This window comes from Acanthochromis polyacanthus, chromosome 1 (assembly GCF_021347895.1).
Source record: "Acanthochromis polyacanthus isolate Apoly-LR-REF ecotype Palm Island chromosome 1, KAUST_Apoly_ChrSc, whole genome shotgun sequence".
Taxonomy (NCBI): domain Eukaryota; kingdom Metazoa; phylum Chordata; class Actinopteri; family Pomacentridae; genus Acanthochromis; species Acanthochromis polyacanthus.
Genome location: NC_067113.1, coordinates 39,764,556 through 39,781,648, shown reverse-complemented (window position 1 = coordinate 39,781,648; position 17,093 = coordinate 39,764,556). Strand labels below are relative to the sequence as shown.

Here is a 17,093-nt window from a genome sequence, read left to right as displayed (position 1 = left end):
ATATTGAGATCTTAAAATTAGCTGAGAAAACTTATTTTAAGCTTTATTTTACCAGGATTGTCAAGCTTAGGTGCCTTAACCCTCCTGTTGTCCTCATTTACGGCACCAAAAAATATTGTTGCCTTGTCTGAAAAAAATCCAAAAATTCTGGAAGAAAATTCCTTAAAATTTTCCCTTAAAAGTTTTATTTAAAAATGGATAGAAATAAAAATTAAAAAAATTTTTAAAAAAATCTAAGAATTGTAAATATTTTCAAAAAATGAATAAAAATCTTCCAAAAAAATCATAAAAATATCTAAAGTCATTCCATATATGTCAGTAAAAGTTGTAATATTTTCTTTCAGAACATTCGGGAAAAAATCAACCAAAATCCAGCGAATTCCGCTGGATTTTGGTTGATTTTTTCCCCAAATGTTCTGAAAGAAACATTTTTTTTAACGTTTCTTTTTTTCCACCAAAAAAATGTTCAATAATTCCTCAAAGAATTGTGAAAATGTGGAAGTTTTCACTGTGAAAATTTATCTTTTTCCACATTTTAAAACTTTAAAACAGTTCAAATTGACCCGCAGGATGACAGAAGGATTCAAATAAGATAATTTCAAGATTGTTTGACTTAAAATATTTAAGATGCGTTGTCTTAAAACGAGTCCCTCCCTCTGCTGAAATGTCACCTGATAAGTGAGTTTATCTTAAATCAAGTGGGATGAGACATTCTGACTAAAGATAAGACAAACAGACTTGGTAAGATTGTGAGTTTTTGCACGTCTGTCGGAGTCCAGGGACTGACTGAAGATGTTGTTCAGAGGATTAATGATGAGGCGGTGGAGGGTTTCACATCCAGAGGCTCATTTTAGACCACAGTGACAAATACTGAAGCTGCTTGTCTACAGTGTGTGTGTCAGCTGTTGTTTGTTCAGTCGCTGTGACAGTTTGGCTCCACAACACACACTCGGCCTGCTAATGGCACATTTCTACCACAAACACACATGAGGTTCAGTGTTTGAAACCAGAGCAGACGTCAGACCGAGACGCATCATGGAGGGCAGCGGAGGATGAGTCTGTGGATCCGAACCGAGTCGTTTTTGGAGATGAATCGACATCTGGAGCCTTGAAGCGTTGTGTGTTTGTGTGTGACGGAGAGCGTTGTGGACGATGGGCTTTGCCAAAAACTTTGGTCAGACTTTGAGGAGGATGTCCAGGTTTTTCTACCGCTTTCCCAAAGCGATGCGACGCTCCGGACATCTGGAGGTCGGCCTGCTGTGGAGAAGCTCTGGTGAGTTTCAGTGGGACTTTTATAGCCTCCTTCTCGCTATCGGTTTAGGGTAAACTGAGCTGAACTGGAGTTTTCTGGCACCAGGAGACAAAAGATACGTGTAGACGGCTTACAAAACAGTGGATCTGTCCCATGTGTCTGCAGCTGTGTCTTTTATTGTGCTTAAGTTATGATTTTGTCCGTTCCAGAAGAAATTACAAACGGCAATCATAAGACAAGTGAGCGACTGTGAAATGCTGTTTGCTCCGAAGAACAGATTCCATGATAGAATACCTGACATGTAGAAAGACTGAAAACAAGAAGGAAAAGGGAAGGTTAGAATCAGCTCCAGAGGGAACAGATGGCTGCAGTGTTCAGGACACACCTGTCCTCACACCTGCTGTGAAACTATCTGATGATCTCGTCTCAGCAGAATCTCCTGAAAACGTCTCATCCTGTGTCATCAAATGTCCCTTCTTTGATTTCCAGCTGCTGCAGTCAGATTATTTTACGTTGCTTTGTTTTGTCCTGAATAACTTCTTCACAAACATCCCATCCAAGACTGAAACCGAACCTTCTACCATTAAATTGGTGTTTGCAATGCGTCGTTTTGCAGTGAAGGCCACCTGGCTGGTTGTTGTTTGCAGATTCCAGTTGAAGCTGTTGGACCTGCAGGGCTTTTACATGCATTTGTAGCACATATGGCTTTTATTTTGTTGTGTGAAATGTTACGGCTGACATTAGTGGAAACTGCAGCTTTCATATTGTAATTGTGTGGCAACAAGCCTCTGGTTGCCATAACAACCAATTATCAGAGGTGGACAGAGTAGCCAAAAAATCATACTCAAGTAAGAGTAATGTTACTTCAGAATAATATTACTCAAGTAGAAGTAAAAAGTAGTCATTCAAAAAATTACTCGAGTAAAAAAGTATTTGGTGGAAAGACTACTGAAGTACTGAAAGTACTGAGTAACTGTTTGACCGTAATGTCTGATTTATATCTTTAGCAATGATGTCATCAGACAGACAAACATTTAAAATAATGTGCAAATTCTGGTATTTCCAAATAATAAAATAAAAAAATAGCAAAATTAAATAACATCTTTAAAAAATGATGAGTTCAGGCACAAGAAACACAAATTTCCAAATCTTGGTTTTTCATAGCATACAGCCAGTCAAACAGTTACTCAGTACTTTCAGTACTTGAGTAGTCTTTCCACCAAATACTTTTTACTCTTACTTGAGTAATTTTTGAATGACTACTTTTTACTTCTACTTGAGCAATATTATTCTGAAGTAACATTACTCTTACTTGAGTCCAATTTTTCGGCTACTCTGTCCACCTCTGCCAATTATACAGTCAGGAAAATAAATATTTGATGCGCCACCGATTTTGCAAGTTTTCCTGCTTACAAAGAATGGAGAGCTCTGTAGTTTTTATCGTAGGTAAACTTCAACTGTGGGATGCAGAATCTAAACAAAATAACCCAGAAAATCACATTGCATGATTTTTAGTAGAGATCAACTGATATGGTTTTATCAGGGCCGATACCGACGCCGATTGTTATCAGTGAAGGAGGCCGATAACTGATATTTGGAGCCGATATTCATTGGCAGTAAAAGTGAAAATATTGGCATCTAAATTTTGAATAAAATGAATTCCAGCACTTAACTTCCTTTAAATGCCTTTAAGCAAATGTTTTATTAAACAGCTTTTCAGATTTGCAGTTTTTTTCTTAAACAATAAACACCTTTGTTTTAAAAGTCTAACAAAAAGTGCAGGGCGCTCCCAGGCTCATGTCTGATAAAGTTAAACGAATAAAAAAAATAAGTTACTCCCGACAGCTTTATCATTATATTTGTTTATTATATTTAGATATTATCAGCAATCTTGTTTGAAGTCATTTACAGACACATCTGGAAGCAATTAATTTGAATTTACATTAAATAAAATAAATATTTTATACAATAGAAAAATAGAACCTAATATTTGGCACAGAGATCTTTGTTTACAGTTACAGAGGTCAGATGTTTCCTGTAGTTCTTGACCAGCTTTCATTTTTAACAAGCTGGAATCAGAGAATTTAGATTTTATTAGTCCCATTGGTCAGTTCTCAATAGAACAAATGGTTTATTATTGGCCACTATTCAAAAGCTTGATTCATTTATGTGTTTCTGATAGATGATGATTCTGTAAATGTGATGTTTTTTAGAATATTTAGAAGGAAATGTAGCAGCTGTTTGTGCTCGGGTTACCTAAAATGTCCAATAACTTCAATATCAACTCCACAAATCTTCATTCCTGCCAAAGTCCGGAGGTTTTAACCATCAACCAGATCAGTAAAGTAGCCGTCAAAGACTTGGGTTAGAATGAAAAAGCAGCAAACTGCTGACCGGACTATTAACAGAGCAAGACAAGGCTGTTATCGAGTGTGTGTGTTTCAACAGCTGAGTGTTAGCGGTTAGCTGAAGCCTCATTGTTCGTCTCTCCGCACACACAGATCCTATTATAGACCTCATGCTAAAAATCCTTTCACACGCAGGAGAGAAAACCGTGGACTCAGATCAGTTTGTGGTTTCCAACCTCTGACCTCTACAGAGTTTCACAATAAAAGCCCTCCATGTACTGAATTACAGGCTACAGTTTGGTTTTTCAAAACGAAAATTCCACTTACATTATGTTGACTAGACATCAGAATGTAAGTATTTGGTTTATAGCTGAAAAGACTAATATGTTTGATAATGTCAACAAATCAAAAATCCCAATACAAACATACTTTTTTGTCTACAATTAATACACAAAATGGAAACTCCTAACATCAGCATCACGTCAGAATCAGTTTTTCTATAATTATTGACTTGAACTACTTCAAATTCTACACTCGTCATCTGTTGTAGAAAGGTTAAAGAGTTTGTCTGAGTGTGTCCAACCTTCCCAGCTGATTGGGTCTGATCGATTAGTGGCGTCTGGGAGAAGCTTTTATCCTGAGACAGCAGAGAGAGACAGAGTGGAGGACGATGAGGAAGAGGCAGCATGAATGAGGAGGTCCAGCGGGATGAAGCCGAATGACTGGAGATCAATATGTACCTTTACCTTCGTTTTGCTGCTCAGTGAACGCAGCAGTTTAAGCTTTCAGATGCTGCAGACCAGTGAGGCAGCAGGAATCTGAAAACATAACAAGCATATTTTTCAGTCCCAGCAACATTTAGGTATTTTAGAACACATACAATGAGTTTACAGACCCTTGAATGAGTTAAAAGCAGTGACAGTCTGGGCTAAAATGTCAGAGCTGATGTTGTTGTTGTCCTAGTCAAGCCCTGATTGTTAGCAGGAATAAACCACGTGACCCGTTTAGCTTCAGAGCTGTAGTGTCCATGTTGGCTAATTGGTCTATTTATCTGCTTTCTTCTGACAAAATTATTTTGTAAGAATGAAAGTGCTTCCAGCCTCTCTAACTCATGCCTGAAAGCAGCATCGAACAGGTAATTACATCCTTGCTTGTCAGCGATTTCAAGGATGTCCACCAGGTGGTGCTGCAAATGAAAGTGTATTTTGACCTTTGGATGTGATGAGGGTTGGATTCTGATCAAACATGTAAAGTCTGAGGCAGATTGGAGCATGTACAGGTCAGTTATACAGCACTTCCTGTGTCATCGCAAAATGCTGAAATTCCGGGCGCCGCCATTTCCACGTCCTCAGGCTTTTGAGAAGCATTTTGGTTGCTTATGAATCACCCATTCCTGGTGTACATCCTTACCAAATTTGAACTCTCTTGGAGTTACCCTGTTTGAGTTTCTAGCTTTTGGAAATGTGCAAAAATTGTTTCAAAATCATCTAAAATATGAAGCATAATTCAAAATGGCCAACTTCCTGTTGTGTTTTGGGTATGGTTGTAATAGACCTTTTTTGAATCACTTGACGTGCTGCATATGTGTATTGGGATCCCCAGCTGATTTAGTATGCCCGAAATCCATGTTTTTGGACTGTGGGAGGAAGCCGGAGAACCTGGAGAAAACCCACACATGTACAGGGAGAACATGGAAACAGAAAGATCTAATCCTGGGACGTGAACCAGGGATCTTCTAGCTGCAAGGCCACAGTGCTAACAGAAATATGAGTCACACTTTTCCAGCAGATTTCATTCCATAAGTGAGATTTTGTACATTATTGTTGGGAATCCTTCTGTCTCTCATTTACGTTTCTTGGTGAGTGGTTGTTAGAATAGTGGAGACTTTTGTACAGTTGTGATATGATGTTCCTTTGAGATATCATTTCCGCATCCCAAAATTAACTCTGTACATAACGTGGTGCACGGACAGATGGACGGATGGATGGACAGGCGGATGGACGGATTTACGGATGGATGGATGAATGGATGGATAATGGATGGATGGATAGATAATGGACAGATGGATGGATGGATGGATAATGGACGGATGGATGATGGATGGATAGATGGATGGATGGATGGATGGATGAATAATGGATGGATGGATAGATAATGGACGGACGGACGGATGGATGGATGGATGGATAAATGGATGGATGGACGGACGGATGAACTTATGGATCGATTGATCGATGGATGGATGGATGAATGGACAGATGGACGGATTGATGGATGGATGGACGGATGGATGGATGGATAGATAATGGACGGATGGACAGAAAGGATGGACAGATAGATGGATAGATAATGGACGGACAGATGGACAGATAATGGACGGACGGACGGACGGACGGACGGATGGATGGATGGATGGATGAACGGATGGACAGATGGATGGGTGTAGAAGGCTCTTCTTCTTCCTCTGTGGATCCGGTTCATTGTCTGTGGGATCGAGGTGGATGATTCGGGGGGACGGATGGACAGGCGCTAGTCATAACAAGCTACGTAAGAGAGCAGAGAGGAGGAGAGAGGGACTGTAGATGACTGAGTCAGCAGTCCTCCCCCCTCCTCCCCCTCCTCCCCCGTCCATCACACTGTGGCCTCCATTTGACTGGTAAATGAGCCACTCAGCAAACAACACAGACACACTGGACACAGGCAGAGTGGCGGCTAGGCTAGGCTAGGCTAGGCTCAGCAGCATCTGGAGGCTGAGAGACTCTGAAAAACACTGCAGAGAAAGAGAGAGAGAGGAGTGTGTGTCGGTGTGTGTGTGGAGATGACGTAGTGTAACAGAGAGGACACAGAGTGTGTGAGGTGAAGATGGGAGATGGGAGCAGCCATGTGCAAACTGTCGGATAAAGTTGGACAACATGTGAGAAAGAGGTCGACAGGTAGGAACACACACATGTGGGTGTTTGTTGCAGTGTGTGATGTTTGTGTGTTGACAGATTCCTCCTCCCTCCGTCTGATTTGTCTTAATGCTGCTGTTGGGTTGTTGCCAGGTCTTAAGGTTCAGTGTGTCTCAAATAGAAGTTATCAATGAGGGTTAGTGATCATTCCTGCACTAATTGGACGGCAGCAAAGGAATACCTTGATTAGGCCATGACATGTCACTTAGAAATGTCCTTTTTTTGAAAGAAAAGCAGTTTTTTTTCAATGAAGATAACATGAAACGAGTGATAAATCCAGTGTAGACATTGTTTATGTGGTAAATGACTATTCTAGCTGGAAACGGCTGATTTTTAATGGAATATCTCCATTTCCAGCAACCAGTAGGTCAACTTTCACTCCTTTAGAGCAATTTTAAGTCATTTAGAGCAACTTTAGTAATATCAGTTTTAACTAATGGAGAGCAACTTTAACACCATTAGAGCAATTTAAAGGAACATGAAGCAACTTCAGCTCATTTTAGAGCAACTTTACATAATGTAGAGCAACTTTAATATAGAGCAACAAACTAATGTAGAACAACTTTAGCTAAGATGGAGCAGCTTTAGCTAATCAAGAGCAACTTTCACTTATATAGAGCAACATTAATTCATATAGAGCAACTTTAGCTAATATAGAGAAACTTTAATTTAACATTTCCAGCAACCATCACTCCTGTGTTCTAATGCTACATTGTGTTAGCTAATGGTGTTGAAAGGCTCATTGATGGTTAGAAAACCCTTGTACAATTATGCTAGCACATGGATAAAAGTGGGAGTTTGCATGGAAAACATGGAGTTGTTTGTAACCCCAAACTTTTGAACAGTAGTGTAGGTCATCTTTAATTCCTTTAGAGCAACTTTAACTGGAAGTCAGAGTCTTCATGTTCCCGTACCGTTTACCCGAGGGAAGCTGAACAAATAGTCTGTTTCCTGGGTGGGTGGGGTTTTTCTGCACGTCGGACCAAGTGCGAATTTATGGGTTTTCTACCATGTCTTTATAAATAAATTTAATTTCAATTTTCCTGAATTGTATATATAATATTTAGAAGAATCTTTCTGTAAAATGCCATGTGGTGTTTGATTGTTGGCGGCCATGTTGGTTTTAGGCCTGAAAACAGCTGAAATGTCAACTATGATACAAAAAGTCTCGTAATTATATACTGACCCAGTTAGAACATTAGTAAAAAGTCTCTTGTTGGTTTACAAATGGTAAAATAAAAATAACAGCATCTAACAACGATCTATTCATATGATATAGTTACGTGAGGACAACACAAAGATTTATGGAGCTATTTCCCAGTTAAGCTAAAGGTAAATTTGTCACAGGTATCTGGAACTGAATGATATAGTATTTTAATTTATCATCAAAAATGACAAACGCGAGACAAAACAAGACACAAAAACGACAAAAAATGAGACAAACGACAAAAGCAAGACAAAACAGTGAATAAAGCGAATCACAAAATGACAGAAATAAGACATAAAACACAAGCGAGACAAAAATTAAACACAAAACGACAAAAACATGAGACAAATGACAAAAGCCAGACAAAAAAACAACAAAAGCAAGACAAAATATTACAAAAATGAGACACAAAATGACAAAAGAACAATCTAGTATTTTACTTTATGATCCAAACAACTTGTCATGGTCTATAAATGATTTTAAATTTATAGTTTTACTAATTTACAATCTGCAATTAATGTCTTCTCTGTAATTTTTACACTTTGATTGGACCCTCTGAAGGACCACTTTTGGCCCACGGGCCTCATGTTGGACACTCCTTATCTAAAATACATCACAACAATAAAATCCAGCCTCCAGATTTTAGTCAGCCGAAGCAAGTTTCACAACTGTCATCACATCCCAGAGAAAATGGCCACATCCGAAGCCTCTGTTGGCTTTTCTTTTTAATCCTTCATATTTTCCCCACGTCAGGATTTGCATGTTGTTGGTTTTGATTTGCAAAAAGGGAACTGTGACCTCAGCGGCTCTCAGAGCTGGTTTGCATATACGTTACAGAACACTGCCTCCTTTGATAACCGGTGAATGAATCAGTGATGAGTTGGTTTCTGTGCAGGTTGTAAATACACGTGTCACGCTGCGTGCCGGGACAGAGTGTCGCTGGACTGCCACCCTGCAGCGTCACCCATCAGTCAGGACCAGCTCAACAACAACACAGCGCTCCATGTGAGTACATCTGCTTCTGTGTGGTTTTATTGCTGTGTGACTGCACCTGGTTGGACTTTAATTATCTGTTTAAAATGGAATTAATCAACACGAAAAGCTCTTTAGCGGTCAGAACTACAAACATGGCGGACATGATGTTATTTATGGTCAAACCTGGTTCAGGATCATTTGATATTGGCCTTTAACATCTGTCCTGTTCACTCTTTACACTCAGCCAATCAGCTAATTAGAAGTAGCCTCTTAACCCTTTAACGTTCTGCTCGACCATTTGGGAGAGCACATTTCAGCCATCTCTACCACTCAGTTGAGGTGCGTCATACCAAAAAAGTACAGTAGATGTCAGTGTGTTTTGAATTAGCATGCAGCGCTAGTTAGCCTGCTGACAGGAAGTTAGCATGAGCTAATCACTCCTGACATGAGGCGTCTGTTTGCTGTGGTTTTCAAAGTAAAAGTTATACTGTTGACATATTGTCGTGCCTAAGGAGTTACTGAACATAACTGTCTCATTTGAAATGTAAAAAAAAGATTTAAGAGTCAAATAGTTTTTGCAACGCATGCTCGACCAAACGGTTCATTTGGTGCTTCATGGTAAAGCAAATTTAGTTTAAATCTACTATTTGCTCAAAAATTAGAACACTTCTGACCATTAATTGATGTCCATAAGATAAATGTTGATACAATAATATTATATATGATGCAATAACTTTGGAAGTTGTCTACAAACGTGCTTAACCAAACGGTTCAATTGTTGTTTCGTAGTAAAAGTGATGATGCTGAGATTATATTAAAAATTTTGTGGAATAGAAACCCATACATAATTTTTGCTAAATAAAAACACCATGACTGTTCATTTAGTGTGATTTTAGGAATAAATATTTCTATAAATATGGTATTTCTCCATTTCATGGTGGTAGGCCATGCATGAAAAATCAACCAAAATCCAGCACATTTCACTGGATTTTGGTTGATTTTTTTCCCCCAGAAAATTATTAGAAGTTTTACTGATATGTATGGAATCACTTTAGATATTTTTAGAATTTTTCTTGGAAGACTTTTATTCATTTTTTGAAAATATTTACAATTCTTAGATTTTTAAAAAAATATTTTTTACATTTTTTATTTCTATCCATTTTTTTAAAAAAATAAAACTTTTAAGGGAAACTTTTAAGGAATTTTCTTCCAGAATTTTTGGATTTTTTTCAGACAAAGCAACAATATTTTTTAGTGCCGTAAATGAGGACAACAGGAGGGTTAAGGCACCTAAGCTGGACAAGTTTTTCAGGTGAGATCCCAATATTCTAAATATCATTTCTTATTTCAAGAAATCTTCCCAAGCCATTTGTCACGTGTTCTATTGGCAGATTTTTTTCACTTATTTCAAGATAAAAGTTTTTTTAATATAAGTTTTTTTTCTTATTCTGAGAGAGGCATTTCTTCCAGTGTATTTCAAAAACTGCTGGGTCTATTCATAAAAAAAAACGTTGATTGTTGTTATTAGTGCCCATGGAAGTAAAAAACAAAGAAATAATGTTTTCATTGCTTTTTTTGTTGGTGGGGACATTAAAGGGTAATATTCCATCTGACCACCAGATGGCGCTGTACCCCAACCTTTAGCTGCAGATAGTTCAGCCAGAGTACAAAGTGTCATATTGGTCAACAATACAGGCAGTGTACATCTGAAGTAACCAATTATCTTCTCTGCTGTTACAGACTTGTTGTTTTTCTTTTGTTCTCTATTGATTTAAACTGTTGGTCAGACTGAACAAGACTCAGCTCTGGGCTTCAGGCAGCTGTTTTCTGGTGTTTCTGGAGATTTCGCAGACCCAGTTCATAGAGAAAATGATTAATATTTAAAGAACTGATAATGACAATCACTGTTTGTTGCATCCTGACAGTTGTGTGATTAATAGGCGATAATAGTTTAGAATGAGGTCAGACGTGTTTCAGAGTGTTACTGTAAGATGTCAGATTCCTTTCTGCTTTGATAAAACACCCACAATGCATCACTCACTCAGAATGGAGTGTGTGTGTGGTTCCTAGAAGACAGCTGGGTGTGTAGCAGCTCTGGTTCATGTTGGTGTTTTTCAGACCACACCAGGCTGCAATACAACATCATACTTCATCATACTGTGTGTGTGTGTGTGTGTGTGTGTGTGTGTGTGTGTGTGTGTGTGTGTGTGTGTGTGTGTGTGTGTGTGTGTGTGTGTGTGCATGTCTGTGTGTGTGTGTGTGTAGTACAGTCATCCACTGTTATTTCCCGTGTAGGAAACAGTTACAGGATGTGTGACACTGGCATGAAGAGAAACATGCAAACTCTGTAGGACAAGTTTGACTCAGGACACCTCAGTGAAGAGCAGCTGGGTCAATAATGTTTCGTGTCTCTTTTTTGTCATTTTGTGTCTCGTTTTTGTCATTTTTGCCTTGTTTTTTGTCATTTTGTGTCTTAATTTTGTCATTTCTGTCTCGTTTTTTGTCATTTTTGCCTTGTTTTTGTCATTTTGTGTCTCAGTTTTGTTTTTTGTCTCATTTTTGTCATTTTGTCTTGTTTTTGTCATTTTGTGTCTCGTTTTTGTCGTTTTCTGTCTCGTTTTTGTCGTTTCGTTTCTCCGTTTTATTTTCTGTCTTGTTTTTGTCGTTTTGTGTCTTAATTTTGTCATTTTCTGTTTTGTTTTTGTCATTTTATATCTCATTTTTGTCATTTTGTGTCTCGTTTTTGTCGTTTTGTCTCGTTTTTGTCATTTTTTGTCTTGTTTTTGTCTCGTTTTTGTCGCCATTACAAAACACCTCTCCAGGAAGTGTGTTAATTCCAGATCACATGACCTGCTCCACATGATGTCATTTCCTCCTGAAGAAAAGACTCCAAGGCTTTCTGAGTTATTTCATATAAACTAGTGTGTGAGTCAAGTGTGGATTTATGGCATGTCAACAGGTTTACGACAAAATCTTTATGAATAACTTTCAATTTTACTCAGTTGCATGTATAATATTTAGAAGAATCTTCCTGTAAAAATGCCATGCGGTGTTTGATTCGAGGCGGCCATGTTGGTTTTAGGCCTGAAAACAATAAAACGTCAACAATGACACAAAAAGTCCCACAGTTATATACTGACCCAGCCAGACTTCTCTTTGTTTTGGTTGTGAAAGACCTTTCACCTCTCATCCAGTAGGCTCGGCTTTAGGAGTCCTACATATTTACTGTCGAGTCACGGTTGACAGTAAACGACCAATTAATGACCTCACATGTCTGGAAGTGTGAACGAATGTGAAACTGGCAGGTAAAGGATGATTGAAGGTGTTAACAGCGGGGAAGCCCCAGCGTTATAAGAACCTGTTATAAGAACCTGATAAGTTCTAGAGCCGCTCCTCTGCTCCAGTTTGACACGAATGACTTCCTTCTATCTGCTCTGTCCTTCATCCTAATTAAACTTATCATTATGCTGAGCAGTAGAACTCTTTATCCTTATCACGATACTTGGGTTTTTTTAATGGCCAGTTTTATATGATGGGAGGAGTTAAATCACATTTTATTAGATGGATGTTTATACACACACCTGAGTCAATGTGATTCATCAAACATGGTGTTTATTGGGAGAGGAAACGATGAAAGTCTAACATTTTGACGAAACACATCAGAGTCCTGTAAGTGGATGGATGTTGAACTGAGATAAACTGGTTCTGGACTTCAGGTGATGTATTTACACATCAGGTTTGTTATGTAGGACGAATTAATCTGCCAAGGTCTGTCTATGAACAACATTTCTGAGAAACGACAAAACCGGGACCTAAAACGACAAAAACTAGACATAAAACGACAAAAACTAGACACAAAATGACCAAAAAGAGATACAAAACGACAAATCCGAGACCTAAAACGACAAAACCGAGGCACAAGACGACCAAAATGAGACAGGAAGCGACAAAACCGAGACACAAAATGACAAAACTGAGACACGAAATGACCAAAAACCAGGCAGAAAATGACAAATACAAAACTTAAAACGAGAAAACCTAGACATAAAATGACAAAAAGGAGGCAGAAAATGACAAAAACGAGACACAAAATGACAAAACCGAGACACAAAATAACAAAAATGAGACAAGAAACGACGAAACCGACACACAAAATGACCAAAATGAGACAAAATGACAAAAACGAGACACAAAATGACAAAACCGAGACACAAAATAACAAAAATGAGACAAGAAACAACGAAACCGACACACAAAATGACCAAAATGAGACAAAATGACAAAAATGAGATACAAAATGACAAAACTGAGACACAAAATAACAAAAATGAGACAAAATGGCTAAAAAGAGACATAAAATGACCAAAAAGAGATACAAAATGACAAAAACGAGACATAAAATGACTAAACTGAGATACAAAATGACAAAAACGAGACATAAAATGACAAAACCGAGACACAAAATGACCAAAATCTGTCAGGAAAATTCTTCAGTGGAGTCCTAAATTCTCCAAATTAATACTCAGTCGTCTCTCAAGTGAAAGCAAAGTTTTACTTGCGGCATGAAATCAACATGAACAGAACTCAGTGGAAACAGCTTTTCTACTGGCACATAACAGCCCCCAAAGTAAACTGTCATTTCTAGACAGTTGTAAGGTTTTATCCTCCGTCAGACCGATATTACAGCTCGATGCTGACGTCCCACCTGGCAGTCAAACATCTCCAGTCTTCATGGAGACCAGCGTGGTTTTGGCTCCAGCGTTTGTCAACACTGATGTGGTTTTCTTCCTGCAGCAGGCGGAGGATTAGATCAGCACATTTCAGACCAACGCTCAACATGTTCACACCCTGAAATACTGCTGAGTAATGCTGAGCACAGAGTTGTGGTTTTATTTTTACTTGTTTCATTAGAATACATTTTTTGGTGTGGGTGTGTGGTGGTTCCAGATGTGTACTGCATGCATGCGTCTTCTTAGAAGTACAACAGCAGTACCAACTTACTGACCTCCTGAAGGTTTAGACTTCCTGTTTGCTTTTATTTGCTGAATCTTTGTTTCCCATCAGCTTGTTTCTGCAGCTGAAAATGGATTTCTTACACCATTTCTTCCTCGTTCAGAGCTGATGAAGCATGTGAGAGCGATTGTCTGTGGTTTGTGGTCAAGTTGTCTGGAAGCAGAATGTCAGAGACGATAACCTGATATGCAGCCATGAGACGGTCATAAGCTCTCATGTGTTTCTGTGTTTCTGTGTGTGTGTTGAAGTCAGACACGGTGAACCTGCAGAGAGACTCTGTTTAGTTTTCTTCTAGTCATTTTCAGAGTCAACAACCAACCGTTAACATACTTTGAACTGTGGTTTTTACAGAACTTTCATGCTAACTCAGTAAAGTCGGTTGGTTCATATGGTAGACATTAGCATTAGCATATTAGCATTATTAGCATTATATACAGTAGCATTGTCATTTGTGACAACCGAAACTATCAATGAACATGGGTAGGTAGGTAGACTATAGATGGATGGATGGATGGACGGATGATGGATGGATGGATGGATGGATGGATGATGGATGGATGGATGGATGGATGATGGATGGATGGATGGATGGATGGATGATGGATGGATGGATGATGGATGGATGGATGGACGGATGATGGATGGATGGATGGATGGATGGATGGATGGATGGATGGATGGATGGATGGATTGATGGATGGATGGTTGGATGGACGGATGATAGATGGACGGACAGATAGATAGATTGATTGATTGATAAATGGATCGATTTTAAATCTTAACATCCTTGAATCTTCTAAAGACCGTCTACTGCATTTTGCATGGAAATCCTGCAAACTTTCCATAACATTCTAGTAAGTCAGACTTTCTAAGATGGTTCATTTCATTGTGACTGTTTAAGCTTCACAGTGGATCACTGGTTGGAACCGTCACCTCACAGCAGTCCTGGTCTGGGATCTTTCTGCATGGAGTTTGCATGTTCTCCCTGTACATGTGTGGGTTTTCTCCGGGTACTCCACTTCCTCCCACAGTCCAAAAATATGCTGAGGTTAACCGGTGATTCTAAATTGTCTGTAGGTGTAAAGGTGAGTGGGATTGTTTGTGTGTTCAGGGTGTATTTCTGGGTGTGTATTGCTTTAAATAATGTGGTCAGTCAGCAGTGATCTCTTTGGTACGTGGACGCCTGTCGACACTAGCTGGTTTACAAACACACACACACACCTGTGTCTGCCATCATAGTGACGGTGATCTCACACAGCAGCCAGTCAGATGTTTACTCTGTAACAGTCGTTCATGGAAAACCTCCAGCTTGTGTTGGCGAGCATCAGGAAGTAGGTTAGCAGCACCAACAACAACCACTGCAGACACGCCATGGCTCTTTTTTGACATAGTTACACAAGTTTGGCAATTATCAGTTAACAAACTGTCTGAAGAAGCTACAACATGAGAGCCAAAGAGAGAATAAACACAGTATGAAGTCTGACGTCAATCGAAGGTCGTCACACTTTGTTCTAGACAAACCTCAGACTGTTATTAACTATCTAACAGACTAACACGATCAACGGTAAATTCAATCAGCTGTCCTCCATCTGCAGCTTCGTGGATCTGGGAAAGTACCCAAAAGTCTTTATATTACAAGCTTAAACTCTAACATTATTATTCTGTATTGGTTCTAGACTAAGACTTTATTTAGAAGACTCATTCACGATCCTTAAGTCCTGGTTTTCCTTAAGATTAAGATTCTTTTAGTGGACAGAAGCAGCGATTGATGGGATAAAAAAGTTTTTTTCCTCTCAGATTGTTTCATTTGAAGCATTTTTAGACCTCAATAGGTGAAAGTACAACAAATTTCACAAGAAAATAATATGTCAACATGTTATGTGTAAAAACACATTCTCCTGATCTTGTTCTGTTCTTATTTCTTATTCATTCATGTCTTTTTTTGTCTCGTGTTTGTTGTTTTGTGTTTTGTTTCTGTTTTGTGTCTCATTTTTATTATTTTGTTTCTCAATTTTGTTGTTTTGTGTCTCTTTTTTGAAATTTCTGCCTAATTTTTGTCATTTTTTGTTTTGTTTTTGTCATTTTGTGTCAGGTTTTCTTGTTTTGTGTCTCTTTTCTGGCATTTTTTTGTCTCATTTTTGCCATTTTTGTCTTGCTTTTGTTGTTTTGTATCTATTTTTTTTTTACATTTTTGCCTAATTTTTGTCAATTTTTCTGTCTTTTTTGTCATTTTGTGTCAGGTTTTGTGGTTTTGTGTCTCTTTTCTGGCACTTTTTGTCTAATTTTTGCCATTTTTGTCTCGTTTTTGTCATTTTGTGTTTCATTTTTGTTGTTTTGTGTTTCATTTTTGTTTTGTGTCTTGTTTTGTGGTTTTCATTGTTTTGTGTCGTTTTTTGTCTAATTTCTGTCATTTTTTGTCTAATTTTTGTTGTTTTGTGTCTTTTTTTGTAATTTTTGTCTCATTTTTTTCATTTTTTGTCTCGTTGTTGTTTTGTATCTCTTTTTGTAATTTTTTGTGTAATTTTTGGCATTTTATTCTTGTTTTTCGCATTTTTTGTCTAATCGTTGTTGTTTTCTTGTTTCAGTTTTGTTATTTTGTGTCTTTTTTGTCATTTTTTGTCTCGTTTTCGGTCAACGAAACAAACCAGTTTTAATTCATGTTACTAATAGAAAACTTCAGATGATGCATTTGTCAGCATAAATATTACATAAATATTGAACAGATGAAATTGTAGAAGTCATATTTGGATCCCTCCACCACTGATGGTGTTATTTTGTAGATTAGTCTTCTCAAGTTTGATTTTTTTCGTAAATCTGAAGCAATAAACAGACTTTGGCTGAGTTCCTTTTCAAATCGGCGCAGCACATGGAGCTATTTATTGCCTTTTTTCCCGTAGTAAACGGACATAATGTTTGAACAAGCAGCTCGTGAATGTCTGTACAGTGAGTCCAACACTTCCACCGTCCTGCATGCGATTGGTCGATCTGAAGGGAGAGGCGGTAAATGACTGACAGGGAGAGAGAGGGAATAAGGTCCACATCCCGTCTGCTGGGAAAGACAAACACAGCAGAGGAGAGGAAACAGAGACGGCACAGGGAGTCCACATAGAGGAGAATGTTTGTGAGTTTTCTCAGCAGCTCTAATAGACGCTCGTTAATAGTTTAATCTGAGAGTGATGTTAAATATTTATTCTGAGGAAAACAAGAGAAGATGTGAGCACAAGCAGCTGCACATAGGACAAACTATCTGCTGTTCTACTATTTAACATACATGAAAACATTGATATCTGGGTCAGTATATTTGTAAAGTTATTTATAAAGATCTAGTAGTAAACCTGTTGACTACT

General features: G+C 38.3%; 1 protein-coding gene across 1 annotated transcript in view; it reads left to right on the top strand.

The window, feature by feature from the left end:
- Positions 1–17,093, top strand: part of rassf3 (Ras association domain family member 3) — an 84,357-nt gene that overhangs the window by 5,605 nt on the left and 61,659 nt on the right. The window contains exon 2 of the mRNA XM_051948154.1: positions 8,654–8,763. Within this exon, the coding sequence (XP_051804114.1) occupies positions 8,654–8,763 (110 nt within the window). The remainder of the gene's footprint in view (positions 1–8,653; positions 8,764–17,093) is intronic.